The 21,298-nt window shown below is 22.7% G+C and overlaps 1 protein-coding gene across 5 annotated transcripts in view; it reads right to left on the bottom strand.

Annotated features, from left to right (window-relative positions):
• LOC122848187 (tensin-1-like) overlaps positions 1-21,298 on the bottom strand; it is a 102,159-nt gene that overhangs the window by 37,547 nt on the left and 43,314 nt on the right. For 4 of the 5 annotated variants that reach the window (XM_044146080.1, XM_044146081.1, XM_044146084.1 and 1 more), the window contains one exon: positions 12,115-12,189. In XM_044146080.1, coding sequence (XP_044002015.1) covers positions 12,115-12,189 — 75 coding nt within the window. The remainder of the gene's footprint in view (positions 1-12,114; positions 12,190-21,298) is intronic. The other variant, XM_044146086.1, reaches the window with a different exon arrangement.

Raw genomic sequence — 21,298 nt, 5'->3', positions numbered from 1 at the left:
GAAAAAATAATAGAAAAATAAAATTCGTGTGTGATATTGTCCACTATATAGCTGCTCCCAAATGAAATTGTTCGGGCTTTTTTTGAATAAATCGATTCTTCGTTTGGAAATTAAGGCAAAAAAATTTACCTTGATATTAAAAAAATGATATTAATATTATTCTCGCGGGATAATTTTAATATGAAAATATTGTTCTTTAATTTGACAGGTATTTAAAATAGAAATGAATGGAAATAATTTTTCATTATTAAAAAATAATATCATATCATTTTTGCAAATAATCAAATGAAATTAATTTAAATTTATTATTTATTTTGATTTAATTTAATGAGATTATTAAAATTTATTATAATAATATTTGTATTTTTTAAATGACATTATTGTTACTTAAAATTGAAAATAATTTTGAACAAAATAAATTATTTACTCAATTTCAATCACTTAAATTTAATAATTTTTACAATGATTATTACAAACAACATAATATTAAATTATTGCTTGACATAAAAAAATTAAATATACATATTTATTTGCTGTTTAATATATACATTTATTTTTACTGCTAATTTTAGTTGCTTTACTATTTTTTTCTTTTCATAAAATAAAACATTTTCGATAAACTTTTGCAAGTAAATTTGAGGAAAAAAATTATTTACCAAATTTGATTTTATTTAAAATTACCTAAATTATATTTAACTGAGAATTTGATTTATTTATAAAGCTTTTAAAATAAATAAATATTTAATTAAAAGAAAAATATTAATAAAAATAATAAAATAATTTTTTTTCCAAGCAAAAAAAAATATCTATCAAAATTTTTAAATTAAAAAAATATTATAAATTTTGCATTTATCAATAAATAAGTTCAAAGTAAATATATTCCATTGGCTAAAAAACTTATTATACATTTAAAAAAGTTAAAACGTCATTCTTTATCTAACATGTAATATTTTTATTATATTTTTTTCATATTCATATTCTTACAATTAAACAATCGATGGATAAATAAATAAGTTGATAGAAAAGATAAGTTGTTTGATTGATTAATAAGTTAATTGACAAAAAAGTAATTAGATTTTTATTTTTTTTATTTAGTAATTGATTCTAAAATTTTTATCCAGGTTGTTTTGGATACAAAAATCAAAAAATTATTTTATTTTTGATTTTTATTAATCTTGTTATTTGGTTAATCTTTTTTGTCTGAAGGTCCTGGTATTTGTATATAATAAACAAATACCAGAATATACAGACAAATAAAATTTGATAAACATTAATGATCGATATATGCGCTATTTGATATATTGTTTTCACAAAAATGCACTTCGTTTAACGCTATAGCACATCAATCGTCCGCTAGAACTTGTATATATATTAACAAACCTCCAACATGTCCCCATGCGAGAAACATTTTGACTTTACAAAATTAATTATTTTCCCAATTTCTGCCACTTAAATTTGATAACTTTTCCAACGATAATTACAATCAACATAACGTCAAATTATTGTTTATATTTATATATAAAATAATTTTTTTTCCAAGCGAAAAATTTTATAAATTTTGCATTGATCGATAAGCAAGCTCAAAGTATATTCTCCATTGGCTAAAAACTTATCATACATTTAAAAAAGTTAAAACGTCATTCTCTATCTAACATGTAATATTTTTATTATATTTTTTTCATTCGTATTCTTACAAAGAGAGCAAAGAGAAAAAAGAAAAAAAAAAAAAAAAAACGTTGAACAAGGTGCATTAGGATTGAAGGGGACTCGTTGGAATCTCGAGTGTGCATTAGAGGGTGATCGAAATGCTTAAAGAAAAAGGGGTTAAAGTCAGTGTAAGTAGTAAATATATATATATCTAAACTAGGGTGGTTGGTTACAAGAGTCGTAAAGTCACGGCTAACACAAGTTAAGCATATTTCACCTCAAAAGCTCCACCCATCAAATTTTTTTTTTTTTTATAATTTTTTTCTTTTTTTACATAAATCGAATGAACACATTTATATATACATATGCCCATACACATATTCAACTTTAAATATATACCTTTAAGTATATCTATATATTTTTTATTCCCAGACAAAAAAAAAATCACGACCACCGCGAAAATAAAAAGAGAAAATACAACAAACTTGCATAAAAATCAAAAAAATCCTTTGATCTCGTCACTTTATATCACGTTGTAATTTATATTATTTTTCATCTTCAATTTATAAAAAAAAAAAAATATATATTTCATTTTCTTAATTTATTTCATATTTATTTTTCTTCATTTTAATTTTTAATCTATTTTATATTTTTTTTTCTATTTTTTATCTCGAGGGAATAATAGTAATGAAAGCTGGTTATTGCATCGCGCTTGAACACACAAGAAAACGTAACGAAAAAAAAAAAAAATAAAAATGAAATAGTGTATAAAAATTCAGTGAGAGGGTAAACGAGATTTTTTTTTTTTTTTTTTTTTAAACGCTGGCCAGAGAGAGGAGAAAAACAGCGAGTGTTTTTTGTGCATATTGCATTTTATCATGACTGTATATGAATAGCTCTTTTGCTCATCTTGTATATATCTATTCTCTTGTGATAATATTGCAAAAGCTGTATAAAACAAAAATATACTTGTTGTGTTATGCGAACATGATATAATTTACTTTTTTTTTTATTTTTATTTTCATTTTTCAAGTGTGATGATAGCAGTAAAGAGAGAATCAAATTTACATGAAATAAGAAAAATTTTTATAACAACAATATCATCAACAGGGCATTCACCTTTTGTAAAAAAAGCTTATAAATAAATTTACTTTTTCATTTGATAAAACAAGGAAATAATATTGACATTTTTTAATTAAAATTAATCCATGTTTTGAGAGTAAAAAAGGCGTATGTTTAAATGATTTTATTTCTCCAATTTTTATGATAAATTTGAGGCTAAAAAAAACAATTAAAAAAACATTATTTTAATTGAAATTAAAAAAAGATTATTTTTTACACTTACACCCTCTTGTTATTAACAATTATTTTAACAATATTATTACAATAATAAAACTTGGACCAAGATTTATATTGATTTTATAAAAAAAAAAATTCAAAAATTATTTAAAAAAAAAATTTGAAATAGGTAGATACGCCCATTTGTTATTGAAAAAAAAAATTTCCCATGATTGAAAATTAAAGCTTTTCTTTTTATTAAAGAGACACTATATATAATTTTTTTTTTCGTTGAATTTATCTCAATTTTATAGGCTGTTGAAATAATAAATTCAATTTTTTTTTTTTGGTAATAATTCAACGTCATTAGCTTTAATTAGATAATTTTTTTAAGTGTTAATTTTATTGTAATATTTTGATATTTATAAAATTTACAATTTATAAAATTATGTCAAAAAATAGACTGGCAGATTATAATCTGAAGCTTTGGGCATAAATATTTTGCATGGTATATTGTATAGATAATATAAAGGGTAGAAAATTTTCTCTCTCATCCAATGTGTTTACATTTAATCCACCTGGATTACCGCATGCTGCATTAAATTGTCTAAAATATATACAAAATATATACATCATAAGATATACAACATCTGCATATACACTATTACAATAATTATTATACATTCATAACAATTTATTAGCATAAATTATTTTTATTTTTTTTCTAAATTTATTTTTTTTATTCAACTGTTTTTTGTTTACCTATTTATTTATTTTTTTTTTAATTTGAATAATTAAATAAATCAATTTATTAATTAATAAAAATTACAACAATAAAAATTTAATTTAAAATAACAAGACAATAATTTATACAGTAGATTTATTTTATGTCTCGCTTGGGAATTTATTTTCATCAGTGCCATTATTACTTACATGTAATTTAATTTGTGTTAATCAAAGCTATGTATTATTATTTAAATTTTTAGTAAATTTATTATTATATTTTTTTAAAATTTATATTTTTAATCATAGGTTTATAATTACGAGGATTTAAATTGGGCTATCAATTTTTAATTTACTGATTAGTCATCAATGTGACTGATGTTCTTTTATAAAATAAATTTAGATGTAAAATATTTTGACATTTAATAATCATATTTTTTTTCATTTCAATTTATTAATTATATTTTTATTCGTGTTTGTTGTCATCTCTTAAAAAAGTGTCATTAAAAACATTTTCTATAAAAAAAATCTCTAATATGTTCATCTAGTTTTTATAGAATAAAAAAAGAAATTATCTCAATGATTTTTTTATTAAATAAAAAGTAAAGACCTTCAACTTTAAAAAAAAAAAAATTTAAATAAATTGATTCTCATCGAAGATAATCAATTAATATTTTTAGAAAAAATATTTTTTATATTATTATTTGATAATATTTATTTTATTTTTACAGAGTAAATTTTTTTAAATATTTGATTTTTCAGTGATAATATATGACTATAAAAAAAAAAAAAACGAATTTTAAGAATCGTGCTGCAATTAAAATCTGATTAAAAAATAAAATTTATTTATTTATAAAGAAATACATTGATTGATTTGTCATTGACCTATTATATTGAAAAAAAATTTAAAACTTTTATCGATTCTCGGTATATTTAATAGAAAAAAAAATAAAAATTAATAAAATATTGTGGATGAAAAAGTTAATCAGAAAATCATTATGTTATCAGCCAACACTTTATCGGTTGGGGTTTTTTGGATGACGTCTCTTTCATCAAAAATATTATTAATTTCTGAATTCAAATTTTGTCACTCACGTGATGCCTACTGTCTTCTATGATAATCATATAAAAAGGTAGCTTGTGTAAACAAAATTATCATTAGTTAGTTAGACTCCGACTCATTTATAACGACTCGATATTTTTTATCCCGGGTAGTCAAAGTTTTATTATTTTTTTAATTTCTACTTAGTCATTGAAAAATCATTTTTTTTAACAAGTTAATTGGTTGAGTAAGTAAAAAAAAAAACAATAAACAAAAAGATATTTTAATTTCAACAAATTTTTAATTTAACAAATAAACAATTAAATATACAACGTATAGATTTACGAAGGTATTTTTTATTTTTTAAAAATATTTATTGAGTAATAGAATTATTAATACACCACAGCCAAATATTTTTTTTTAAAATCTTTATATTGTTAACTGGCAAGCCTATAATTTTCAACAATTTCTATTGACAATTATTTTATTTATCAATTATTTAAAAAAAAAAAAGTTTTCAAGTCTGTATTTAATTTTGTAAAAATATTCATCTCATTTGTTTATTATCTTAGAAAATTGTCAATAGAAATTGTTGAAAATTATAGAATTGTTAGTTATCAATATAAAAATTACAAAAGAATACATTTGGCTGTGGTGCATTAATTATTTTATTAACAAATGAACAATTAAACAATTAAATATACAACGTATAGATTTACGGGGATATTTTTTATATTTTTTAATTGTTTATTTGTTAATAAAATAATTAATACACCACAGCCAAATATGTTTTTTTTTTAATCTTGCTATTGCTAACCAGCAAGCCTATAAGTTTTAAGAATTTCTTTTGACATTTAATTTATCTATTAATTATTTACAAAAATTTTTCTTCAAGTCTGTATGTAATTTTTAAAAATATTTATGTTGTTTATTCATTATCTTAAAAACTTGTCAATAGAAATTGTTGAAAATTATGGGATTGTTAGTTATCAATATAAAGATTACAAGAGAATATATTTCGCTGTGGTGCATTAATTATTTTATTGCTAAATAAACATTTTAAGAACATAATAATATCCCCGTAAATCTATACGTTGTATTTTTTATATTTTTTAAATGTTTATTTAGTAATAAAATAATTAATGCAACACAACAAAATATATTTTTTTTAAATCTTTATATTGTTAACTAACAATCCTATAAATTTCAACAATTTCTATTGACAAGTTTTTAAGATAATAAATAAACAACATAAATATTTTTAAAAAAATTTAAATACAGACTCGAAAAATTTTTTTTTCAAATAATTAATAAATAAAATAATATTGTAAATAGAAATTCTTAAAAATTATAAGCTTGCTAGTTAACAATATAAAGATTTAAAAAAAAACATATTTGGCTGTGGTGTATTAATTATTTTATTAACAAGTAAACAATTAAAAAATATTAAAATATTTTTTCTCTTTTTCTTCGCTCACCTGCACACAACTGATCGCTTGCTATTCCCACTCATGCATAAGTAATTGTACGGGGAAAAAAATGAGTTGAATCGAAAAATCACTACATAAAAAAAAAAAAAATCGTCAGCCTATCATAATTTTTTTTTTAAACAATTATATATTTCAAAAGTTATGAATTTTCGATTTTTATAAATAATAATTTTATTTCTTTTCCAATTGAACCACGTATTTTCCCTCCACAATAAGTACACACCGGGAGAAATAAAAAAAAAATAGAATTTTTTTTTTTTTTTTCGTGAATAATCGCGAATAACTTTTTTAAATAATTGTTTAAGTATTACTGTGCACAAATAATGTGTAGAATACTTATTGTGTACACTTTGAATATGTAAATTTGACCCTAAGCTATAAAAAATAATATTGATTGAAGAAACAAATGGATAAATAAATAATTGAATAAAATATTAATACTTTCAGAAAAAGATGAAAATCATTTTTGCATTGGTCACAGCGTGTGCAGTTATTCCAACGAATTTGTGCCTGCAACCATTCGAAAGACCCAAGGAAATTTTTGTCGTCAATCATTCCGAGGAAAATGTCTTTATGTCTATATGCTGTCGCGATGCTGATAACAAACTGCAATGTATAAAGAGTGCTTCTTGGAAAGGCAGTGATCATGGAGTAATGAATTATATTGAATTTCCAGAAAAATGTGCATATGCAAATTTTTGCATCAGACCGCTTTCTGGATGGTCTTCAGGTGATGCTCTCTGGTGTCACCAGTTTAGAGATGGTGGGTGCGTTAGAATGATAAAAGCATGGACATTAGACCGTATCAACTTTTATATAGAACAATGTCCTATGACCACCTCGCGAAACATCCCAATAAGATATACATAATGAGATTATTGTAAAAAAAAAGAAATATGCTTAATCATAATTTTATCAAAAAAATTTTATTATTAATTATGTCTCTATATTCAACAACATCGTTATAATTGTGTGAAAAAAAAAATTGTCCAATTAAAAATAAAAAAACAAATAATTATCATGAAAATAAAAAATTTATTTATCAATGATTTACTTAACAAAGTATAAATAAATAATATTTTAATATTAATTTTTTCTTTTTTTTATGCTCACATTTTCATGCAACGTGTTATTGCTTTTCTCTACTATATATGTTGGCATTATCTCTACAAGCAATACGAGACAAATATATAGATGAATCAATTTCTGTATTTTTTTTTTTTTTTATTTTAACTGATGCTTTGATTGATAGTCGAGAAACAAATAGAAAAAAAAAAAACCTTTTTCTTTCTTTTATTCCAGCTGGTATATTGAAAATATACTTAAATTTTTATTAATTATTTTCATCAATTATTTATTACCAATAAAGACTTGTAATTAATTTAACTCATAATATCGATTTAAATTTATTTTTAAAAATATATGTTTTATTTTTTTTTTTTGTATCAGTTTTTTATATGAATTTCAAGCTTTTATTGATTTATTAATTAGATATTTATCAATTTGATTATGATAAAATAAATTGGCAAATTTGATAAATAATCAATTAATTATTAGAATAAATATTTTTTATTAAAAAAAATTAAATTTAGTTTTTTTGGAAAGAAAACACTTTTAATTTTTGGTTTAAAAATAATTGATTAATTTATTGGTCGTGATGATGAATGATTAATAATAAGTATGAGGGGTTGCAAAAAATTGTGCGTGTTTTTGCAGTGGAATGAAAATGAAAACTAGAAATTATGAAGGTCGGAATTTATTTGTTTTGCATTTAAGTTGGGATCTAATCGGGTCGTAGGACCTTGAAGCTTCCTGTGGCTAACTATTTGATGTATCCCATGGAGTTTAACCTCCATGGATGTATCCTAATGGTATAAAGGACGGCCTGATGGTTTCAATTCGTCTCGGTGAATATAGACAACCTTCTTTTATTTGGGTTAGTCTGTGCACATCGGCCCTAGAGACCAAGAAATCCAAGAGAAATCTCACAATACATTTTCTCGAGCCCATGAGCCCAGCCATCTTTATCCCTTTTGCCTATTTCTTTACCTGGCAGTAGGCAAGAACGACTAGTGGAGTTTTTCCCTGGAAATATACTGTTGTATATGCTCTATGTTCCAACGGAAAAACGTATAAAAAGCTAGCTTGTGTAAAAAAAATTTTCACTATTTAGTTGGACTCTGACTGGTTTATAACTAGTCAAAGTTTAATTTTTTAAAAATTTATACTTGTTAAAAATTGATCATTTAATAATTGTTTTTTAAATCAAGTTAATCAGTGATTTAAAATAAAATTACGTAACATATTTACTGTTAATTAATTTACTGAAAAGTCACCACTCACAACGAAATTAATTGCCAGAAAATATAATCTCAAAGTTAAAGGATATTAAATATAATTGCTGTCATAATTGAGTAAGTAATAAAATTTTAAATTACAAAAAAAAAATATTTATTTAATAAACAAATGAATAAATAAATTATTAACACTTGCAGAAAAAAAAAGTAAAGATGAAAATAATTTTTGCATTGGTTATACTGTGTGCAATTATTCCAACAAATTTGTGCCTTGATCAATTGAAAAAACCTAAAACAATTTCGGTCGCAAATAATTCCAAGGAAAATGTATTTTTGTCTGTATACTGTTACGATTCTTCTCGTGTAGTGCATTTTGCAAGAAGTAGACCTTTCCAAGGCACTGATAAAGGAGTAATTGAATCTATTGAATTTCCTGAAAAGTGTACATATGTCAATTTCTACATCTATCCAGAGCCACCTCCTGGACGTTCTCCAGGTCGGGCACTTTACCGTCATCTCTATAGAGAATCAACATGTTTAAGAATAGTGAAACCGGAATGGTATGATTTTAAGTTTCCTGAAGAAGCTTGTCCACTTCGTGAATCCCACTAATTCCACTAAATTACACAAAAAAAATTGACAATTAAATTAAATTAATTTCTAGTATTGAATAGAAATTTAAAAAAATTATTTTGAATCTCAATAAATTTATTAATTATCATCTTCTTATATTCATAACATGTTTATAATTTTATAAAAAAAAAAAAAATACAAAAAATTGTCAAGGAAAAAATAATTTATCACCGAAAAATAAAAAAATTTTAATAAAAAATAAAAATAAATTTTGCATAATAATTTAGGTAACATTTTAAAAAATAAATAAATAAATTTTTAATATTAATTTTGTCATTATATTATGCTTATATATTTCACCAACAAAAAATGAAAAAAAAAAAATAAAAAATAATTTATATAAATGGACTTTGAGAAATATTTGAGGAGAACTAAAAAGTTTGACTTTTGATGTTAAAGATGATGACGATGGTGAGAGAGTAAGGGTTGCTTTGAAAAGTTTTCTTGCCATTAGATGAGTGGTAGATGATGTCCTGCAGTGTATTGTGATATAGTACACATGACAAAATTCATATAAAGTTGAAAGAAAACCGGATGGACATTGGGCGTTGTGAATTTTCTATATATATTTGTGAGCAATGTTTGGACCCTCAACAAAACTTTCCACCTTCATTCATTTTTATACATACATATATATATTTTAGGGTATATCCTTTTTCACCGAGGGTGCAACATCCTGACGGAAGTCGGGTTTCATGAATTGTTTGCTTTTCTTTACTATATATATGCTGGCATTATCTCTACAAGCAATACGAGACAGATTATTATCATGGTTATTTTCTTGGACGGGTATTATACCGATCAATCGATTTCTGACTTTTTTTTTTTTTTTTATTTTAACTGATGCTCTGATTGATTGTCGAGAAACCAATAAAAGAAAAAAAATATTTTTTCTTTCTTTTAATCAAGCTGGTATTAATTTAATAATACCAGATTTTTGTAATTAATAATCAGATATTTATTGATTAATTTTTCTTTAAAAAAATGTGTAAATTTGATGAATAAATAACAAATATTTTTTATTAAAAAAAAAATTAAATTTGCTTGTTTTAGAAAAAATATTTTTTCTGGTAAATGATCAATAAATTTATTGGTCGTGATGATGAATGAAAAATAATATGTATGAGGGTTGCAAACAATCGTGCGTGTTCTTGCAGTAAAATATCTCCAACGATCCATTTGAGATTTATGATGATTTTTTTTTTTTTTTTGCCGTTTGTTTTTGTTCTTTTGATGACGTAATGATGCACAGTGTTTTAATATGTGTAAATTGTTGAAACTTCAGCGAAATTAAATTGTGATGAATAAAATAGTTTGGTATAAAATGTTTTACTATTTGGATACTATTTGATAGTGAATGGTAAAAGCGAATTCGAAATTCACTGGTAAGTGATTGCCTTGTGTCTTGGTTTGGATGGCTACATGTCCGTCAACCTATATAAATCACTGGGGTTCGTTGATGTACATGTTATATTGCTGAGAGAATAGTAACTTGTTCAGACCAACCCACCGAAAATCATTTACAATTGCTGAGAACATTTCATTCAATCGAAATGTATAAATCAAATATAAACACAAAAAGAAGAAAAATAAATTTCATTTTTCCTAGAAAATTTTGGAATAATATTTTCACTTTTTTTTTTATTAATTAATTTTTCAATTGTTTATTATGTTATTTATTTATTTATAATTTTTTTTTTTTTAATTTATAACCAAAGGATTTTTAATTTTTTTTGATTTTCAAATTTAAAAATTCAATATTTCTTAAATTTTTTATAGAAAAATCTATATATAAATTTAATTATTTTTATTAATTGTTTATATTTTATTTATTATTGTTTATTTATTAAATTTATAAACATATTTTTTTTTGTTATAAATAAATTTATAAATATTTAATTCGAAAAAATTCGGCATTCAAAGTTAAACATTTTGTCCATTTAAATTTCTAAAAATAAATTTAATTTATAATTATTAAAACCATCAACATCTAATTAATTAAACTAAATAAATATTTTATTTTTCAATTATTAAAGAATCGAAATAAATTTTTTTCTAAAATTCTACAATAAAATCTTTCGTTCTCAATTGAAAGCAAAAAAACTTTTTAATGAAAAAATAAAAAAAAAAATATATAGAGATATAAAATAAAGACTAAAACGGATATTATCAATCAAGCTTTTAAAATATATATTTCGAATAATATTCATGATATTTTGAAGGGATGTAAAATGTGCAGGAAAGAAAATACAAAAATATTCATTTGCACTGCCAATCACTGATTTTAAATTTATCAAAGTCTCGCGAGAATTTACCCCCATGTATTTTTGGAGTAAATATATTCCCTTTATCTCATTCACCAACATGAAATTTACCCTTCTCAATGTAATGTGTGAGTGGATATATAAGTGAGTTAATACATTTGAAAGAAATAAAATTTAAAAAACCAAGTGGCAAACATGTATATCAACTTTCATTCATTTCTTTTTTCCTACACACTTGTCATTCAGCCATGTGTCGTCAAGAGGACTCAATGAATCTCAAAAAAAAAAGGAATAATAATAATGAATTTACAAAAAGATAAAATTTTTTTTACTGGATGTGTGGGTAATATGAAAAGGGTTTTATTGGGCTCCATCGGCATTCAGTGATTTCGTAACATCTCAAAGCTTTTTTTTTTTTATTCTTTTCATTTTTCATTTTATTCATTGTTTCTAATTTTTTTTTTTTATCTGTATTTTGATCCTTTGTGATGCTATTTGAATTTTCTCCACAAAATTACACACCAAAGTGAAAAATAGAAGCAGAAAAAAATTTATAAATTATAGTTTTTAGAGAGATAAAAAAATTGTGGAAAATTTGTCATGAAATTTTCACATTTACTTGACCTATTTTCTTTGTAAAAAAAAAATAACCTTTGGTAAATATTTTTTTTTCTTTTTGTAAATTGAGTGAGAATTAATCAAGTATTTTTTTTTTTTTTTAAATATTTTTTTTGACTTACGTTTCCATCGGGGCTGCATACTTTTATCCCAGCGAGCGAAACAATTAAAAGTACAGATGTCGATCGATCGCTGTGCTAAAACAAATTGAATAAAAAAAAAATTATTATTATTGCTATTAGCAAAAACAATGGATTATTAATAATAATTTAAATTTTTTAAAATTTCATTTTAAATAAATTAAATAGTAATTGTAATAATATTTTTAAATTAAATTAAAAATATTGACAACTTGGGGAAATTAATATTGACAATTTATGGAAATTAAAATTGACATAAACACGATAAAATAAAATAAAAATTCGAGTTAAAAATGATTAATTAATAAGACAAAAATGTACTTAAGCAAATTAAATGAAAAAAGAATATAATTTATTATGAAAAAAATTAAAATAAACGCATTTTTAAATTTTTTAAAAATTAATAAATTGCCTGACATTGAAAAAATTCATAAAAATATGAAAATTAAAATTAAAAAAAAGAAAATTTATGGTTTTAAATGGAAAAATAAAGCATGTAATTAATGAAACTGTGTCAAACTCATTGAAATGATTTTAAATCGTTCAAATAACCAGCAAAAGAAGCATAAAAATTGTCCATTGTTAACCAGTTGGTCATGATTTTTTTTTTTCAATTTTTTTCTCTTTCATAATAAAGCCACACACACACATGCAAACACACATATCAATAACATGATGAATCAACATACGTATTGTACATTATCACCTACAACACTCATCTGCTATTGTTCTTCATCGAGGGTGATTAAAAACCCTTTCAGTCGTTGAGAATAAAAAAGAGACAAGATCAAAAAAAAATAAAAATAAAAGCTCTCATGTAAAACCGTACTTAAAAGAAAAAAAATTAAAATGACATAACTGACAAGAGCAATTGCAGAATAAAGAATTAATTTTTTCTTATTTTTATTTTTTTTTAAATTAATTTTATAAATAATGAATATGAAAATTTAATGAACCACAAAAAAATAAAGATTGAATTTTTTAAATAATATAAAATCAAGAAAAAAACAAACTTAAATGTATTTTGTAAATTTATGAATTTATACAGTCGACATTTTTGTAAATGACTCGTTTATTTTCTTGACTCACGTATTGTCAAGGGTGCATAATAAATTATTTCTTCAATCCAACGGTCTAATTTTCTGTGACATTACAAGGGTTCCAAAAGAATAAAAATGATTTTATTTCATACAACATTAAGCCACATTAACACAAATAAATAAATAAATAAATGAATAATTATTATTATAAAAATTTATAGAAATAAATTAAACAAAAGACACTTTTCATTCAATTTAAATTAGCTATTTTTACTAAAAATATTTATAAATCTGATGGATTTTCTGTGGCATTACAAGGGTTCCATAAAAAAAAAAATAAAAATGATTTTAGTTCATACAACATTAAGCCACATTAAAACAAATAAATAAATAAATTATTACTATTATCAAAATTGATAAAAATAAAATAAACAAAAGACATTTTTCATTCAATTTAAATTAGCTATTTTTACCAAAAATATTTATAAATCTGATTGATAATTTATCTTGTAAAATAGTCAAACAAATAAATCATTTAAATATCAAAATTCAATAAAATATTACACCGACAAAATGACATAAAAATTTATAATTCAATTAATCAAATAAAACCCCATAAATTTCATAATAAAACAGAAAAAAAAATTGCAAATTAAATCACGTTTTTAATGATTATAAATAAAAGCAAAAATTTGATATTTAAAAATTCAATTGATATATATTTTATTATGAAATTAAAATCATTATAAAATAATTTTATTATCAGCATGAAATAAATTTTATAATCATTATTAATATTTGAATAATTAAAAAACAGATAAAAATAAAAAAAAAAATTAATCGAGTACTTTGTAATTAAAAAAAAGAGTATTGTTTATTTTTTAAATAAATGATGCATCACACGATGGTTATTTACTTGCTTAATGAAGCACAACAGTCATTCATTGATTGACATTTTCATGAATATAAATATATATAACGACAGTTTGATATTTGATATACCGAAAATTAATTGATAACTGGTGGAGAGAATATACAGTCTACGTCAAACTATAATGTACAAATGACAGGCTAAAAGGTTTTTGTCATCGATTTGTATTATAACATAAAATTTTCAACGTACATCATCAATCATCAGTATTAAATCAACAAATTTATATCATTTTAATCTATATTTATTTATTTTTTTTTTATCTAAAATCACTTGTCAATCATTGTATAAATTTAATTATCATTTTCATTTTGTCTATAATTAAAAAAATCATGTATTTAGAAAAATAAATAATATTGATTAGTATTAAATTTTGATAGTTGAGTTAATAATTTTGTAATTTAAAAAACGAAAGAAAAAAAATTTAAAGAGATGAATGTTGGAGATATGATTCATATCCAGCTGGCGTTTTAGCAAAAAAAAAAAAAGAGACTCAGTCAAAGTTTGCGTGCTGCCAGAAAATATTCTATAAAAAAAAATTGTAAAAAAAGAAAAAAAAAAAAACGGTATATATATATTATTTATTATTGTTGATAAAACTTTTTGATAATAATTTTTTTTTCTTCTAGGATGATAGATACTATGAGTTTGTTGAAAAAAAATAAGTTTTTTGAAATTCATAGTAAAGTTTGGTTTACATATCTGATATTAAAGTGAAGAATACATTGGAGCAGCATTTTCTGCAGTGACTTGAAAAGTCCCCTTGAGACTTCTTGTCGAGAAAATGCAAGAAGCTTCCGAGATATTGGACTTTTAAAATAGGGTCATGAAAGTGAGGACACTAAAGAGTAAAAAAAAGTATAATATATTTGAATAAAAATATATAAAATATGTGCGGCTTACTAGCAAAAAGGCCTATCCACCAGAAAAAAAAAAAAGCTCTAATTTAAAATGACAAAAAAACATTTCAATTCGATTTTAATAACCAAGAATTTCGAGGGGTGGTATAGGTCTATTAATATTTTTGCATGACACAACCAAAAGTTATAAATATTAATAAACAATACATGTGTTTACCCCATCATTGAAATTTTATTATTTTTATATTTTATATTTAACAAATTAAATACAACAATACGAAGCTTTTTTTTTCAGTGGACGTCCAATTTAAAATGTTTTAAAAAATTACAAAAAAAATAAGAAAAAAAATAATCATTGCTTTACTAACAAAAGCGACAAACTACATAATTTTTTAAATTAAAATTACAAGGGCTTATCTCCAATTTAAAGTGCTAAAATATTTTTTTTTTTGGTTGTTTTATTTAAAAAATTGATATGAAAAATATTCAGCTGCCAAAAATTTATAAAACATGAGCTTAATTTGATAGCCCTTTCTGGGACTTGAACACTTTTTTATTTTAGAAAAATTAATACAAAATAAAAAGCTCATAATAAAAGGGCATATGTCTTTAGACACAAATAATTTTTCTTTTAAAATAAAAGCTTATTAAAAAATATAATTTATTTTATTCGATAATATATTATTAATGCCCATTATCGAAACTTCCCAACTGTTTATTCTTCAAGTATACAATCACTTGTTGTTTTTTTTTTTTTATTTTATTTAATTTAATTTTTTATTTTTCGCTCAATGGCAATCTTTCAATATAACGATCTGAAACTAATGCACTTGAGACTTTGAACTTGTTGTACTTGAAGAAAATAATTGTCGATTCTTTATCGTATAATATAAATACCATAGCTATATATTAAATAAAACAAATAATAATAATAATTGTAGTATACAAGTAGTGATTTTGTCTCATTAGTCATTATTCATTATTCACTATTTCATTATTCATTGTTGCTGTGAGTGAATGAATGAAGCACTGAAGAAACCATGGGGTCGATAAAGTAAATGTATATATAAAAAAAAAAAATAAATATAAATAAATAAAAATAAGAAGAGAAGAGAAGAGAAGGAATATAAATTGGTCGTTTGCTTGCCTTTTCAATTTGTCAAGAAATCTGTTGACAAAATAAGACGGTCATTAGAACCAATATACCCTACAATTTACATATTTTCTTTTTTGTTCTTTTTCGTTTTTAAATTATTTTTTAAGTCTATATTACTTATTTATTTATTAGCATCACGAACAAAAAAGACATAACTGCTTTTATTTTTTTATAATTGGCATTTTGTAAATAGCAAAAGTCTTGGTTTTTTTTCAACGATTTTAAAATGCATTTACATAAATAAATTGAAAAACAATTAAAATAGATGAATTTAATGTTTAACTTGCATGATGCCTACATTCTCTGATCGGTACTTGGTCTTACCGATCGACGTATAAATTACATAATGAATAATTTAAATGAAAGTTGAATTTTTTTTCAAATCAATAATAATTAAGTATGATTATTTTTCATACAGTTCATCGAGTAAGCTGATGGTTAAGTCGGCAAGAGCCCTGCCTACAATGCATGTGGTCTCGAGATCAAAACCCATCAAACACTCTTCGTGTATACGATGATCGCACCATCGTATTTTAAGTGGGGTGTGAAACTATTTGGCATGGTGTTTGGGGCAAATATAATCTAGCATAGACCACGTGAACAACGCACTTGGTCTGCGCCAGGTACTATCTGCCTCAAATTCCTGATACCTGTTCTTTATTTTTTTTTCAAAAAAGATAATTTAACACACTTACACATATTCTATCTATTTCTCCCTCATAATTATCGATAACTGCTTTTATTTTTTTATAATTGGCATTTTGTAAATAGCAAAAGTCTTGGTTTTTTTTTTACAAGTTTTACATAAATTAAAACAGAAAAATATATAAAATAAAATGAAATTTTCTGTATAAATTTATTATGAAAATATGTATTAATTATTAAAGCTGATAAATAAAGTAAAATATATTCAAAAAAAATATTATAAAAATTTATAAAATAAAACTCAAGTAAAAAAAAAAAATATTAGACACGTTTTTTTATTTCTGATATATGATTTTAAAGACTTGCTTTGTCTAGGAATATTATCCCTCGAGGATATATGCAGGATGCACTTTAACCAAGTCATATTTTCTCTATCAGAATACCAATCACAAGTGAATCATATTTTCCAATATACAACGAACAATGTAACACACAAAAAAAAGTAACAAAATAAATAAAAAGTTATAATAAAAAAAAAAAAATTGATTGCATTGTCTTTATTATATATAAAAAATTAAAAATACATAATGTATATATAATAAACACAATAGATCATAAATAAATAAAATATAATTTTTATAAATTTTCAATATGCAGATATATTAAATTTGAGGAGAGAAAACTCCAGTTTGTTAGAGAAGAATTGAGACAAATTTTGCATATTCAAATTTTAGATACTCGGCAGAGATAAAGAGAGATACCATCATCATATTAGTAGTATGGTTATCACACACATACACAGGTACACAAAATCATACTCACACACACGTATAAAATATTTAAAATATAAAAAAAAATATATATGTATAGATATATTGCCTTGGAGGGTTGTTTTTTAATTTTTTTACTGCAGTAACTGCTCACGTTTACAAATATACAGCCTCTTTCTTCATCTCTCTCTCTCTTTTAATTATTACTATTAATTAAGGTGTAACAAGACGACTTGCATACATATAAAAAATACATAATGAATGTTAAGAAAACGAGTTGTTGGAGAATTCATTATTTCGAGACTTGAATTCAATTTTAATTTAATTTTTTAAAATATTTAATTCACTGTTTATTTTTCATGTTAAATTAAAAATAATAAATTAATTAAACTTTGTCATTATTTATAAAATTTAGTGATGAAAAGAAGACAAAGTTTTTATTATTAAAAATAGCTATGTATAGCATCAAAAGACATATTTTTATTTTTTATTTTTTATATAATTTTAAAGGGCTTGTTTTGGTTGTTTAAAAAGCCCCAAGAAATGCACAAACCGGATGTATTTTTATATATAGGTATATACATTATGTGAATGAAAGTTTTGGAAAATAATAAAGAGAAGAAAAAGGGGTAATGTGAGTTGAAATGGGGTGAAAATGGGGAGAGAAAGGGGTAGATGTGGGGAATAAAAGTTGAAGAGATGTGAAGAGATGAATTAAAAGAACCAAAAATAAAAGTGAGACACAGTTAAAGTAGAAAAATAAATATAATAATATAAAATAATAAAATGAAAAAGAGAAAAAAAAAATTTTGTACGTTAAGAATCCATGGAACAATGAGCTTTGCATATTTTATGTTCAACGATCCGTTGGTTAAACAATATATTTTAGACAATATGACGAGAATATGTTGATAAATTTGCTGAATCTGTAATTTTTTTTTCAATTTTTTTATTTTCATATTTTTAATTTGAAATGACAATTAATAATCTTCATGAGTATCAATTTATTGATTTATTTTTTAGCTTCATTATTAATAAAATATTTATTCATTTTTAAAATATTTTTATCGAGTAATTTTTTCATAATAAAAAATATAATTTTTATAAATTTTATATTTAGCAATTATTAAATGTTTGAATAACATAATTAAAAGCTAAACAAAGTCAATTTCCAAACGATGAAATTATTATGAAAATAAAAATCCAATTAAAATAATAATATAATCCAATTTTATTTTTATAATTGACAATTTTGTATTTAACAATAGTACTAGATATAAATTAAAAAAAAAATAATAATTATAATTATTATGATTACTAATTACAGACAATTTCCATAGGAAAATAGTCTCATTTAAAATTAAACAATAGCATTATTAAAAAACCAGAAAAAAAAAAACAAACACACCAATTTGTTTTAGAAGTAATTCTCTTTTATTTTTTAAACCTCAATTAGTCAATTAATAATTTACTATAGAGCATAAAAATTAATTAAGATGAGAAAAATAAAAAAACTAGCTTAATCAAAAATATAATTGAATTACCTTATCGAAATATTTTAATTATATATAGACAATATTGTAGGTTAATAAAGGAACTCGATTTATAAATTTAAAAAAAATCGAAATAATAATTATTACAGTATCAAGAGAGAAAGAGAGACAGAGAATATCTATTGTATACAATATTGTATTGTTGTACCAAGATTATAATCATAATCACCCAATCTAGTTTTGATATTATACTATGAGAATATATTCATATGAAATTATTACAAGCACTCTGTCACATAGAATATTGGCATGGTTCACCAATATTATGAACGGTCACTGACTGTATTAATACCATCCAATCTAATCCAGTGTTCACTAATTACTTGAATCTCTTGTACAGTGTGATCGGAAGCATACTATCTTCATCTACATTCTACATGCCCTTTTCCCTTCTTCTCATCAACCTATCAACTCATCCACCCATCCACCCATCCACCCACTCACCCTTCTCTCCACAATACTGCAACTATGCAACTGATAACAATAATCCCCTGAAAATTAATCATAATAATGTTTCCATTTTTTTAAATTAAATACATTTTTCATTTATGTATTAATTTTGTTTTTTAAAATTTTATTTATCATCTAAACTCCACCCTTATTTTTTTTAATAAAAAAAACATCTTTTCAATTTTTTTGTTTTATTTTTATGACGACATTGTAACACGAGTCAAGTAGTTTTTTTCAAATTGTTTTACAAATAAATAAATGAGTATTCAAGTGTGATAAAAAAAAAAAAATATATAAAAGATTTACTTCTTATGTTTTTATATATAAATTTTTTTTTTTTTGGTTTTAGATTTTGTGGTGGTTTAAGTTGTAAGGAGAGTTGTGTAAGGATAATTTATAAAAGAAGGACAAACGAGGGGTTGAAATAGAAAGTAGAAATGGCTATAAGGCAAAGTGACTTTTGGTCTGTTTACGTAAAACCACCCCTTTTTATATATAACTTTTAAGTTGAATATATATGTATTTACGTGAATAAGGCGTGGTGCACGCGGTAAAATTCCTTTTACTTGGTTGAATCTTGGATTCTTGATGGCTTGATATCTCTATATATGTATATAACACTCAACTGAATTTACGGTTAAATTGTTAAATAAATTTTGGATCTATAGATATTACAGATAAACGTAAATGAGAAAGAAAAAAAAAGAGAGAATTGTATTCATGCATGAAGCAAATGAAGTATGAAATTTATTCATCGAACAATTCGAGTATATTATTCAAGTAAATATTAACTGTGATGTAGGTTAAATTGTTTAGTAATATCATTTTATTTATTCATTATGCATTTATAGAAAAAAAATTAAAGAATAATAGAAATTTTAAACAAAGAAAAATTAAATAAACAAAAATTTTTACGTCTTGTCTATTTTTTTTATGATAAAATTATTCAATTGACAAAAAATTAATAAAATACAAAGCTAATTTCGCATGGATTTACGCTCTTGTTATTCTAAAGATTATTTATTATTTTATATTATGAAAAAAGCTTTACTTCCATTGACTCAAACATTTTTTTATTTTAAAGCTTTTCAGCTGTATTTTTATGCTTATGGATTATAAGATAAAAAATTAATAATAAATAAAAAAAATTAATAACAAAAGAGCATATGTTCGTAGAGATAAGCCCTTTTTATATTTGTGAAATTAAAAAATTAATAATAACAAAAGGGCATGTATCCATTGATATGACCTTTTTTTTTTCGAAAAAAAAAAAAATAATGGCAATTTTCGACGACATAGGTCTTTTTCATATTTACTAGACAGGTAGAGGGCCTAGACAAGTTTGAATTATTAAAAATGATGGATCAATTGGTACTTCAAAAATACTTGTAAATATAATTTCTCAAAATTGTGAGATGATCATTGTTTTTTTTTTTAATTATAAAAATTAAAAGTGAGCTTTAATTTATATTCAGCACTTTAATTTTTACAATTTAATTTAACAGTTTTCTGTTTATTACTAAATTAAAATATGCATTTACATAAATAAATTGAAAAACAATTAAAATTGATAAATTCAATTTTTAATTTGGATGATGACTACATTCTCTGATCAGTACTTGGTCTTACTGAAATGGCATAATGGATAATTTAAATTGAAGTTGAATTTTTTCCGAATTAATAATAATTAAGTATAAATATTTTCCATATATTTCATCGAGTAGCTGATGGTTAAGTCGGCAAGAGCCTTGCCTATAGTGC

The sequence above is a fragment of the Aphidius gifuensis genome, linkage group LG2, assembly GCF_014905175.1.
Source record: "Aphidius gifuensis isolate YNYX2018 linkage group LG2, ASM1490517v1, whole genome shotgun sequence".
NCBI lineage: Eukaryota > Metazoa > Arthropoda > Insecta > Hymenoptera > Braconidae > Aphidius > Aphidius gifuensis.
The sequence above is the reverse complement of the archived record's forward strand: the minus strand, read 5'-3'. Positions and strand labels throughout refer to the sequence as shown.